Genomic DNA, 12459 nt, shown 5'->3' with positions numbered 1-12459 from the left:
GAGAGAGCTTTACTCTGTATGTAACCCCGTGCTGTCCCTGTCCTGGGAGTGTTTGATGGGGACAGCATAGCAGGGAGAGATGTACTCTGTACATGACCCCATGTTTCTAGCTGCCTGGAGTATCTGTCTGTCCATTCCTTTAAGATGCTGATTAAAAATGACTGTCTTTGACCGAGCTCCTGATTGCCTGTCCCGAACAACATAGCTCAGGCTCAAATTCAGTTGAACTGATACTTGGTTCGGTGCTTTGGTGTCAATTCCTGAAGCACACATCCTCCCATTTATCGTACTGTCAGTACACAATCGCCACTGGGCAGACTGAGAGGCATAGAGATAGTGAGAACTGCAGATGCTGGAGATCAGAATGGATAAAGAGTGGAACTGGGAAAAGCACAGCAGATCAAGCAGCATCAGGAGGAGGAGAGTCAACATTTCAGGTTGGAAACTTTATCAGGACTGAGAGACATTTCTAATCTGGTCAATTCAGACTATTACATTCAAAGAAGATTCCTTGTCAGGACATCAATGCTGAGGAATCACTGCACTGTCTTGAGGATCGGTGCTGAGGGAATGTGGCACTGTCAGAGAGTCAGTGCTAAAGGAATGGGCACTGTTGGAGGGTCAGTGCTGAGGGAATGCTGCACTCTGGGAGGACCAGTGCTGAGGGAGCGCCGCACTGTCGGAGGGTCAGTGCTGAGGGAGCGCGGCACTGTCAGAGGGTCAGTGCTCAGGGAATGGGCACTGTTGGAGAGTCAGAGCTGAGGGAATGCTGCACTCTGGGAGGACCAGTGCTGAGGGAGCGCCACACTGTCAGAGGGTCAGTGCTCAGGGAATGGGCACTGTTGGAGAGTCAGTGCTGAGGGAATGCTGCACTCTGGGAGGACCAGTGCTGAGGGAGCGCCACACTGTGGGAGTGGGCACAGTTAGAGGGTTAGCATTGTTCTGTTTTGGAGTTAGTGCTGAGGTACCGAGAAATAATTGCTGCATCAAAGCAAGAATTTAAAACAGATAAAGTTGTGAAGTGGGGAGAGTGAGGCAGAGTTTCAATTCAGAAAGTTCACCATTTGATGATTAATTCCTAATCACACAGGGAACGTATCTCTTTATATGGCATTTTTAAAAGGAAATAGCGAGAGTCTACTCATATCAGGCAAACCAGCTCCCTGACATAGAGAGGCTGAGAAAATACTCAAATGCATGAGATAACAAAATGCAGATAATCATCTCGAAAAGCCACTAACCTTGTGAAAACGTTATCACAAAATAAGGCCCAATGAGCAAGCAATAGTTCCAACACGATTCTTTTATTTTCTCTTCTTCAGAAGTGCCATCGAACAGGAGGAAATGTGTGATTGCACTCTCTGATAGGAGCGACAGTGGTTGTCCTGTTGCTGTGTTGGGCGGAGGGCGGGCGGATTGAAGGGGTTTGTCAGTCCTCTTGCCTGCACGACCCGCCTCCCCAGGTCATCCACCCAATCTGAGCCGTCGGAGCCCTCCAGAGATGGTGTTGGAGTCCCACCAGCCTGTTGTGTCTCTCTCTCTCCCTCTCTCCCTCTCCGTCCTGCCTGTTTCTCTCCTCCGTGACCCTTCAGGAGGATCTGCCACCCATCACGCCCTGCCCTGAACCAGAGATGTTATCCCATTCTCTGCTGACAGAGTCGGACTGCTCATTCACTCTCCTGCCACGGGAATGGTTCCCCCACCCCACCCCCGATCGAAATCTCTCCCCCCGCCAATTCCAAACACCCCAATTTCCCCGTTGCCCTTCTCTACTGCGAGGAAAACGTTGGATCTCCGTGACCATCTCGGATACGGATTTACTAATTCTCTTATGCTTTCTCAGCAACGCCATGAAATCTGTCTGAAAGTGCAAGACCCAGAAAGTAACAGAAGGGCATGGGTTGGACCATTTAAGAGTTTATTCATTACAAGGCAAAGCACTGAAAAAAATTATTTTATGGGATGTGAGCATCGCTGTCTAGGCTGGTGTTGCTGCCCATCCGTAATTGTCCCTGGAGAATGTGGTGATAAGCTTCCCCAACCATCACAGAGGGGGATGTAACGAGGCAGTTCCAAGATTCTGACCCAGTGATAGTAAAGGAAAAGCCTGATTTAGTTCCAAATCCAAGAAAGCACACTGCCTCATCAACCACCTTCAACGCGGCGGCTCAGTGGTTAGCACTGCTGCCTCACTGCACCAGGGATCTGGGTTCGATTCCAGCCTTGGGCCTGTGTGTGGAGTTTGTACATTCTCCCCCGTGTCTGTGCGGGTTTCCTCCGGGTGCTCCAGTTTCCTCCCACTGACCACAGATGTTCAGGTTAGGGTGGTTTTGCTGCGCCAAGTTTCCAGGGATGTGCAGGCTAGGTGGATTAGCCATGGGAAATGAGAGGTTACAGGGAGTAGGGTATGGTAAGGGCTGGCCTGGGTGGGATGCTCTTCAGAGAGTCAGTGTGGACTTCAACTTGTGGAGACTCCTCCGATAGCACTTTCCAAACCCGCCACCTGTACCCCCCTGGAGCACCACCAACTGCAAGTCCCCCTCCGAGCCTGTCACCATCCTGTTATAGGCCGGGTCTTTCAATGATGCTGGGTTCAGAATCCTGGAACACTCTCTCTCTAATAAGGATGTCCCTACACCACAGAGGGACTGCAGCAGGTCAAGAAGGCAGCTCACCCCCACCTTCTCGAGGGGCACTGTGTCAGGCGCATTGAGGCAATGCCGTCAATTTCCACCAACTGCGAACTTAACAGGGACCCACTGATCCTGTGCAGAAATGCCTTCTCAGGTGGCAAACAACTGGGAAGTGCCGAGGTCACTGTTCTTAGTGGGTTGAGGAGAGTGGAGATGATGGGTTAGATGTGAAGGCACAGTCCAAGAGGCCCATTCAGCCCCCTTCCTCCAGCCTGTTACACAGGAACAGGAGGCCATTCAGCCCCACCCTCCTCCAGCCTGTTACACAGGAACAGGAGGCCATTCAGCCTCCTCCTCCAGCTGGTTACACAGGAACAGGAGGCCATTCAGCCCCCTCCTCCAGCTTGTTACACAGGAACAGGAGGTCATTCAGCCCCCTCCTCCAGCCGGTTACACAGGAACAGGAGGCCATTCAGCCCCACCCTTCTCCAGCCGGTTACACAGGAACAGGAGGCCATTCAGCCCCCTCCTCCAGCTGGTTACACAGGAACAGGAGGCCATTCAGCCTTCTCCTCCAGCCTGTTACACAGGAATGGGAGGCCATTCAGCTCCACCGCCCTCCTCCTCCAACCTGTTACACAGGAACAGGAGGCCATTCAGCTCCCTTCCTCGAGCCTGTTACACAGGAACAGGAGGCAATTTAGCCCCTTCCTTGAGCTTGTTACATAGGAACAAGAGGCCATTCAGCCCTCTCCTCAAGTCTCAGTACTGACCTGCACTGTGTCAAATGCCCTCAGCACTGCTCTCCATCATTATCTTGTTTACCCAGCTCTGACACTGAGGTATTCCCTTGGTAGGAAAATGGAAAGGCAAAGATGAAGTAAAAACCTACAAAGTTTCTTGTCTAATTAATTATAAACGGATCATTGCAATATGACACACAAGAGAGGCGGAAACTGAGGCCTAGTGCGGAGGGACGGTTAGGCGAGACTTGTGGTAAAGGAATTGGGTTTGGCGATAGCATCACAAATAATTCGGGTAAATTTCATATCTCTCCTTCCCCTCTCTAACCCGGTTCAGAAAAAGGAGAAATGTTTTGTCAACTGTGTAAGCATTCTCATTGACCCCACCAAACAAACTTTGTAATCTCACGAGAGGCCTGTCACACAAATGGTTGCTGTGTCCTCCTTCACTGATGAATCCACCCATCTCGTCTAACTGTTTGTTGCTGATAAGGTCTTTATCTGATCGGAGGCAATAGTTGGCTCATACCCGCAGTAGAAATCTGAACAGTCATTTTCTATATTTCTTTTTTCCTCTCTCTTTCTTCCCACCCCCCACCCACCCCCGACTCCTCCAGGGCCAAAGCCTGATCATCTTTTGAGCGTTAAACACATCTTTCCCGTTCTACTCATGCTGCCTTTCCATACCTTTCTCGTTCCTGCCTCCACATATTTCTCTCTCACACTCTTTCCTCCGAACACGAGGAAGATCAAATGTGATTCACAAGACTGGGAATCCTTGTCTGTAAATCCCAAGTTGCAGCCCCACGTGTTCAGTGTGTAATTACAAAGGTAAACATTCTTCCGAGGGGGAACAGAGTATAACCGTCAAGGAAGTTTGCCCCAACTGTACAGGATGTTGCTAGGAGTCCTCACTGAAGGATGGATAGACTTGTGCTGTGAGGTACTGCAGAGGAGCTTCCCTTGGCTGGAATGAAGGGATCTGTCTTCCAAGGAGAGGTTGGGCCTGTCCCTCCATCAGATTTCTAAAAAAATGAGGAGGTGTTGGCATTGAAATGTACCTGAGGAGATGGGTGCTGAGAGGCTGTTTCATCCCCCACACAGGCTGGGAAATCTAGAACAAGAGAGGACACGGTTTCAGAATGAGGGGTCTCCTATTGAAGGCAGTAATGAGGAAGGATGTCTTCTCTCTGAGGGTGGAGAGTCTTTGGGATTAACACTCCACACAGGGGTCAGGTCAGTGAATCTATTCAAGGCTCAGTTTTGATGGGTCAGTGTAGAGAGAGCTGTACTCTGTCTCTAACCCCGCACTATCCCTATCCTGGGAGTGTTTGACGGGGGAACAGTGTAGAGGGAGCTTTACTCTGTATCTAACCCTGTACTGGCCCTGTCCCTGGGAGTGTTTGATGGGGAATAGTGTAGAGAGAGCTTTACTCTGTATCTAACCCTGTTTTGTCCCTGGGAGTGTTTGACAGTGTTGAGGAAGCTTTACTCTGTATCTAACCCCGTGCTGTTCCTGTCCCTGGGAGAGTTTGATGGGGCACAGTGTAGAAGGAGCTTTACTCTGTATGTAACCCTGTGCTGTCCCTGTCCCTGGGAGTGTTTGATGGGGACGGTGTAAAGGAAGCTTTACTCTGTATCGAACCACATGCTGTCCCTGTCCTGGGAGTGTTTGACAGGGGATAGTATAGACGATGCTTTACTCTGTATTTAATCCTGTGCTGTTTAACAGGATTTGTGTCGGGAAAACTTTCCATTTGAAATAAAGTGCATTTTCAAGAGTAAAGAGGCGGGGGAGGGCTTTACTCTCTGTCTAACCCCATGCTGGGAGTATTTTCCCCTTTTCTAGCCACTGCCAACCAGCACACTGCATGGGATCTTGGTTTGTACCAAGGCCCTGCAGCTTCAGATGTTTCCAAGAAACGAGGCCCCTTTCCTGAGTCTCTGCCTTCTTTCTTGACCTTCTCATTCTTGTTTTGTGTGCTTTATTCTGCAGGCTTGATCCACTGTTAAGTCTTCTGTCTCTCTGCCTTTCACCAGACCTGTTACATTCTTCTGCATCAGCCAGTCTGCCTCCCCAACACTTACCAGCTCTTGCTAACACACTTGCTCAGTCTGCAAACAGAGCTGGAAGATCTGCACCAAAGAGATAAGGGCATTTCTGAGGAATTGGTCTTCTGCTGAAGACACCCAGAAACTGTCTCACGCCCAGAACTCAGAAAGTCATAAGTGGTCTCAAGGGAGTGGCCATGCTTAACCCTATCGTGTCAGCTAAACTCTGGAGTTGCAATAACCATTCCCTTCCCTGCCCTGAAGATGAGAGAAAAGGAGTATTCATCTTCCCTTAGGTGGTGGTGGTGGTGGTGACATCGGGGTGAATGTCAGTCCAGAACCCCCAGGCTTATGTTCTTGGGACCTTGGGTTTGAATTCCAACGTGAACAGATGGTGAAATTTAAATTCAACAAAAGGCTCATGGTGACTGTTGTTGAAAAGCCAAGAAAAGGGAAGATCTGCTGTCCTTACCCAGTCTGGCCTGCATGCGACTGTCCTCTGGGCAGTTGGGGATGGAAAATAAATACTGGCACCAGCCAGTGTTGACCACATCCCTCGAATGAATTAGGCTATCAGGGAGGGAGAGGGAAAGGTAGTGATTATGTCACTGGACAAGTAATCAAGAGGTAATCTGGAGATACACTTTCCAATCCCACCATAGTCTCGCTCTCCTATTTAGGCCCCGTCACTGTCTACCTCCTACACATTGACTTCCCTGTTGTGGAGATCCCATGAATGTTTCCAGCTTTGAAGGAGAGTGGTAACATTGCTGGAAAAGTGGGGCTAATGCTGTGAGGATGCAAGTCCAAATCCCAGCATGGCAGTCTGGTGAGGATCATTAAATCAGGGAATGAGAGTCTTAGTAATGGCAACCGTGACAATGGTCATCGATCGTCATTAGGGCAGCACAGTGGCTCAGTGGTTAGCACTGCTGCCTCACAGCGCCAGGGACCCAGGTTCGATTCCAGCCTCGGGCGACTGTGTGGAGTTGGCACATTCTCCCCGTGTCTGCGTGGGTTTCCTCCGGGTGCTCCGGTTTCCCCCCACAATCCAAAGATGTGCCAGTCAGGTGAATTGGCCATGCTAACTTGTCCATAGTGTTAGATGCATTAGTTAGAAGGAAATGGGTCTGTGTGGGTTACTCTTCGGAGGGTTGGTGTGGACTTGTTGGGCCAATGGGCCTGTTTCCACACTGTAGGGAATCTAATCTAAGAGTGCATGTGGTTCACTGGTGCCCGACAGAGGGAGAAGAAAATCGGTCGTGCTCACCAAGTCGGTGCCTACATGGGATACCAGGCCACACAGCAACGTGGGTGACTCTCAATAGGCTTCCGAGATGGCTGGGCTGCAGCGGCTCAAAACAAGCCAAAGGGAAATTGGGACCAGGAGGAGGAGAAAGTGATGACCGCAGATCAGAATCGCAGCATCCGAGGAAAAGAGTCGGGCATAAGCTCTTCATCAGGAATGACGGGGTGACCCAAGAGGGCTGAGAGATAAATGGGAGGGGGTGGGTGGTGCTGGGGGGAAGGTAGCTGGCAATGCAATAGGTAGGTGAAAGTGGGGGGTGAAGGTGGTAGGTCAGAGTGGAAGGTGGAGTGGATAGGTGAGAAGGAAGATGAACAGGTAGGACAGTTCAAGAGGGCGGTGCCAAGTTGGAAGGTTGGATCTGGGATAAGGTGAGAGAGGAGAGGAAAGGAGGAAACTGGTGAAATCCACTTTGATCCCATGTGGTTGGAGGGTCCCAAGGCGGAAGATGAAGCGTTCTTCCTCCAGGCGTCGGGTGGCTAGAGTTTGGCAGTGGAGGAGGCTGAGGACTTGCATGTCCCAGGCAGAGTGGGAAGGGGTGTTAAAGTGTTCAGCCACAGTGCGGTGGAGATGTTTAGTGTGTGTGCCTCAGAGATGTGCTCTGAAATGTTCCACAAGTTGGTGTCTTATCTCCCCAATGTAGAGGATACCCATTTCGAGAGCAACGGAAATAGTAGTTGATTTGTGTTAAAGTACAGGTAAATTTCTGTCAGATGTGGAAAGATCCCTTGGGGCCTTAGAGCTGAAGGGAGAGGCATGGGCACAGGTTTTGCACTTCTTGCGGTGGTGGGAAAGGTGCCAGGAGTGGAGGGTGGGTTGTTGGGGGGGGGGGGGGCCGTATGGACCTTTACAAGGGAGTCATGGAGGGAATGGTCTCTCCAGAACACAGATAGGGATGGGGAGGAGAATATATCCATGGTGGTGGGGTCTGTTTGTAGGTGGCAGAAATGTTGGAGGATGATGTGTTGCATCTGAATATCGGTGAAGACCAGGGGCTCTAGCGAGTTTTGAGAAGATTTGTAGCTCAGGTTTAGGTTCTGCACGTACGTTTGCTCGCTGAGTTGGAAGGTTCATTATCAGACATTTTGTCACCATACTAGGTAACATCATCAGTGAGCCTCCTGTGAAGTGCTGGTGATATGTCCTGCTTTCTATTTATCTGTTTTGTGTTTCCGGTTCTTTTTCTCAGAGGGTGGTAGATGGAGTCCAAATCAATGTGTTTGTTGACAGAGTTCCGGTTGGAATGCTATGCTACTAGAAATTCTTGTGCATGTCTCTGTTTGGCTTGTCCTAGGATGGGTGTATTATCCCAGTCAAAATGGTGTCCTTCCTCATCTGTATGTAAGGATACTAGTGTTAGTGGGTCATGTCTTTTTGTGGCTGTATCCTGGTGGCTAGTTTCCTGCCCATTTGTCCAATGTAGTGTTTGTTACAGTTCTTGCAAGGGATTTTGTAAATGACATTCATTTTGCTTGTTGTCTGTATAGGGTCTTTCAAGTTCATTAGCTGCTGTTTTAGTGTGTTGGTGGGCTACCATAATGCCAATTGGTTTGAGTAGTCTGGCAGTCATTTCCGAGATGTCTCTGATGTAGGGGAGAGTGGATAGGGTTTCTGGGCGTGTTTTGTCTACTTGTTTGGGTTTGTTGCTGAGAAATCGGGGGACTATGTTCATTGGGTACCTGTTCTTTTTGAATACACTGTATAGGTGGTTTGCATCTGCTCTTGTAGTTCCTCAGTGCTGTAGTGTGCTCATTGAAATGATGCTCTAATGCAGGTTTGTGTGTGTGTGTGTTGGGATGATAGATTCTGTAGTTCAGTATTAGACTACTCAGACCTCTTATCTGAAGTGCCAAGGGGGAGACCTGTGTGTGGTCAGGGTGGGAGGCCTCAGACAGCATAGAATGTGGGAGAGAAATTGTTCTTGTTGGTGGAAGGGTTGATAGTCAAGAGATCGGCTGAAAAGAAAAGAAGTGTTTCACGTGTCCTGAGAATGTGGGAGAGGAGGAAGGACGTTTTTGGGAAGGAATTGAACCATTAATCAGAGGAGGAAGAATGTGCAGAGGTAAGAGTGTGAGGGGGGGGGTGCTAATGGAGACAGGGTGACCCCACTACAGCAAGACGACAGACAACAGCTCTGCAGAGACCTTCCGAGGTGAAACTGGCAACAGGAAACTCCTTTGGCATTTTGGAGGATTGAGAAGGGAACATGTTTTTTTTTTAAATGAAACCAACCAGAGGGTTATGCTGCTGGTACAGAAATTAATAAAGAGCGAGGTGACTTAGATTTTGAAGTAGACACAAGGAACCATCTGAAGCTTTCTGAAACCAGAAAGAAACTATTAAGAGATTTCAGTTGGTGTCACGTTTGAAATGAACTCTACTGAGAATCAGAGAGTGGAATTAGCAAGAGATCATTTACAAAACTGACTCAAAATAGTGTTATCTGATGATTGTGAAAAAGATCCCCATGTTATTTGCAGCCAAGAAAGTAACCAGAAAATGTCTAAATGGGGCAGCAGAGCAGAGGATTGTAGATATACAAGTCACTGAAAGAGGCCATGCAGGTTAGGAAGGCAGTACAAACACAAACAGAAGCAGTCAGTCTGGGGACACTGAAACCTGGGGGAGCCTGACCAGCACAGAGCAATGCAGTCAGCTCGAGAATGGGCTCCCCCCTCTCTTCCTTGAAGGCATTTAAAACCTGACCCCTTTGGCCAAGATACATGTCCCCCAGTATCTCCTTCCACAACTCAGGCTCAATCATTAGTCTCGTGTTTTATTACAATACTCCTGTAACACAGGTTGTGGAGTGACAGCACTCTGCTCTCTCTAATGAAGCAGACAGTCTATAAAAAGGGGAACAGCACCCCATTCTCTCCCAGCACAACGGTGGTGTCACTAGAGCCGGGCATGGCAGGAGACGAGGTCCGGGTCAGTCACTGACTCCACGAGGGGCTGCTCGATGTGGAACTCGTGCTGATGCTGCAGGGTCTTCCTGCCCGCCCGCTGCGGGATCGGCAGCTCCGAGTGATGGGCAGGCAGCGGCTCCTTGAAGAAATACGGGTGCAGGAGAGCCTGGATGGGTGAAGGGAGGGAACACATCTGTTAAGCTTTGATTGTGATGGCCTGGCCTGATTCCTACCCACCAGATCCCACGGGCGTGTGCCTTTGAGGTCAGTGTAGGCCGACCGGCGGTGGGCACACTCTGAGTGGTTCCGTGGAACACTGGTGCCAACTATCAGCTGACCCTCTGAGTGACAGGCACTGCTGGCTCTCATCCCCATCCCTCACTCGTGGAAACATTTCTCATGTTTGCTCAATCCAAACCCTCTCCATCGTTTTAAAAAGCCCAAGAGCAGCTGGATGTGAAGCAGGCGGTGCCATTCCGCCCCTCAGGTCTGCTCTCCTGTTCAGGAAGATCTCGTGGATTGGACTGAGAGTCTCAATCCTCAACCCAACATTCCAATCTGTAACCCTCGCGTTCCTTTCCCCTATTAAACTGCCACTCAATTCCTTACAATCCAATTACATTGTTAGAACAGTGTGCAGTATTCCAAGTGGGACGTGGGGACCAGAACAGTGTGCAGTATTCCAAGTGGGACGTGTGGACCAGAACAGTGTGCAGTATTCAGAGTGAGATTCATGGACCAGAACAGTGTGCAGTATTCCAAGTGGGACGTGGGGATCAGAACAGTGTGCTGCATTCCGAGTGGAATATGGGAATCAGAACAGTGTGCAGTATTCCAAGTGGGACATGTGGACCAGAACAGTGTGCAGTATTCCATGTGGGATTATAGGGACTGGGACTGTGCGCAGTATTCCATGTGGGATTATAGGGACTGGAGCTGTGCGCAGTATTTCATGTGGGATTATAGGGACTAGGACTGTGCGCAGTATTCCATGTGGGATTATAGGGACTGGAGCTGTGGGCAGTATTCCAAGTGGGATTATAGGGACTGGGACTGTGGGCTGTATTCCAAGTTGGATACGGAGACCCGAACAATAAAGAGTACTCATGGTGAGATTTCTCGTCAAGGCCTGATAGGAGTTTAATTGTGTTTTTTTGCTATTAGACATTATCCCTGTGTAAACAAACTCCAGTTCCTATTTGATTTTAAAACTAGCCTGCAGTGTGACCCATGTCCCAGATCCTGCGAGCGAGGTGGTTTCCTGTTGGCGCCAGAGTTTAGCCAGAGGAGAGTGTGAAGGCCCAGGTGGGTTGGACAGGGGAGCAGGAAGAGGAGGAGGAGGATTTGGAAGAAGGAGCTGGCCGCTGCTCACCTCAGCTGCACTGATTCTCTGCTTGGACGGGTAAACCAGGAAGCGTTTCAGTAGATCCACTGCCTCGGGTGAGGCGTCTGGGACAACGTGTTCCAGTGGAATGGGTGGATTCTCCTTGAAAGTGATCTTGTTGTAATCTGGCAGCTCGGTAATTTCCTAGCATATTGGTGGTGAGGTGGGGGGTGAGGGGGAGGGGGAGCAATTGAGGAGCGAGAGGTTAGTGAAGGATGTGCAATTTTAGACTCTACATTAGATTCCCTACAGTATGGAAACAGGCCCTGCAGCCCAACAAGTCTACACCGACCCTCCGAAGAGTAACCCTCCCAGACCCATTCGCCTATATTTTATGCCTGACTAATGTACCTATCACTATGGGTAATTTAGCATGGCCAATTAATCTGGCCTGCACAGCTTTGGATTGTGGGAGGAAACCGGAGCACCCGAAGGAAACCCACGCAGCCACAGGGAGAATGTGCAAACTCCACACAGTCAGCCAAGGTGGGAATCGAACCTTGTCTGTGAGGCAGCAGTGCTAACCACTGAGCTACTGTGCTGCCCAAAGGGTCAGTGCAGAAGGAGTGCCACATATAATCCAAGCGATGCTCAATGGTCACACAGTTACTCCCACCTGGGAGACAATGACGGATTGAGTCCCACTTTGGTTTATGTTAAGGATAAACGTTTTAGGAAATCTGTTGTAAAAGTAAAATGATTGATTACAAAACAATGGTGACTTGAGGCTTGTGTCTTGTGGGTCAGTTCAACACTCTTGCTCCCAATCTCAGCACTGAGGGAGTGAGCAGTGTTGGAGGGTCAGTGCTGGGGGAGTGGGCAATGTTGGAGGGTCAGTGCTGAGGGAGTGCTGCACTGTCGGAGGGTCGGTGCTGAGGGAGTGCCGCACTGTCAGAGGGTCAGTGCTGAGGGAGTGCCGCACTGAGAGAGGGTCACTGCTGAGGGAGTGGACACTGTCAGAGAGTCACTGCTTAGGGAGTGGGCAATGTCAGAGAGTCTCTGCTGAGGGAGTGCCGCACTGTCAGAGGGTCAGTACTGAGGGAGTGCCGCACTGAGAGAGGGTCACTGCTGAGGGAGTGGGCACTGTCAGAGGGTCAGTACTGAGGGAGTGCCGCACTGTCTGAGGGTCACTGCTGAGGGAGTGGGCACTGTCAGAGGGTCAGTGCTGAGGGTGTGGGCACTGTCAGAGGGTCAGCGCTGAGGGAGTGGCACTGTCAGAGGGTCAGTGCTGAGGGAGTGGGCACTGTCAGAGGGTCAGTACTGAGGGAGTGCCGCACTGTCTGAGGGTCACTGCTGAGGGAGTGGGCACTGTCAGAGGGTCAGTGCTGAGGGTGTGGGCACTGTCAGAGGGTCAGCGCTGAGGGAGTGGCACTGTCAGAGGGTCAGTGCTGAGGGAGTGGGCACTGTCAGAGGGTCAGTGCTGAGGGAGTGC

At 50.2% G+C, this 12459-nt stretch overlaps 2 protein-coding genes across 2 annotated transcripts in view; both read right to left on the bottom strand.

Annotated features, from left to right (window-relative positions):
* Positions 1 to 1586, bottom strand: part of LOC122542047 (GATA-binding factor 2-like) — a 26201-nt gene extending 24615 nt beyond the window's left edge. The window contains exon 1 of the mRNA XM_043679335.1: positions 1242 to 1586. The gene's annotated coding sequence lies outside the window, so the exon portion shown is untranslated. The remainder of the gene's footprint in view (positions 1 to 1241) is intronic.
* Positions 1587 to 9490: 7904 nt separating this feature from the next.
* The window catches only part of cdk20 (cyclin-dependent kinase 20), a 14958-nt gene continuing 11989 nt past the window's right edge, over positions 9491 to 12459 (bottom strand). Inside the window, exons 6-7 of the mRNA XM_043679334.1 lie at positions 11016 to 11171; positions 9491 to 9809 (exon numbers count right to left, since the gene is read on the bottom strand). Coding sequence (XP_043535269.1) covers positions 9633 to 9809; positions 11016 to 11171 — 333 coding nt within the window. The 3' untranslated portion in view covers positions 9491 to 9632. The remainder of the gene's footprint in view (positions 9810 to 11015; positions 11172 to 12459) is intronic.

This window comes from Chiloscyllium plagiosum, chromosome 39 (genome assembly GCF_004010195.1).
Source record: "Chiloscyllium plagiosum isolate BGI_BamShark_2017 chromosome 39, ASM401019v2, whole genome shotgun sequence".
Taxonomy (NCBI): domain Eukaryota; kingdom Metazoa; phylum Chordata; class Chondrichthyes; order Orectolobiformes; family Hemiscylliidae; genus Chiloscyllium; species Chiloscyllium plagiosum.
Note: the sequence above shows the minus strand (reverse complement) of the source record. Positions and strands in the feature narration are given on the sequence as shown.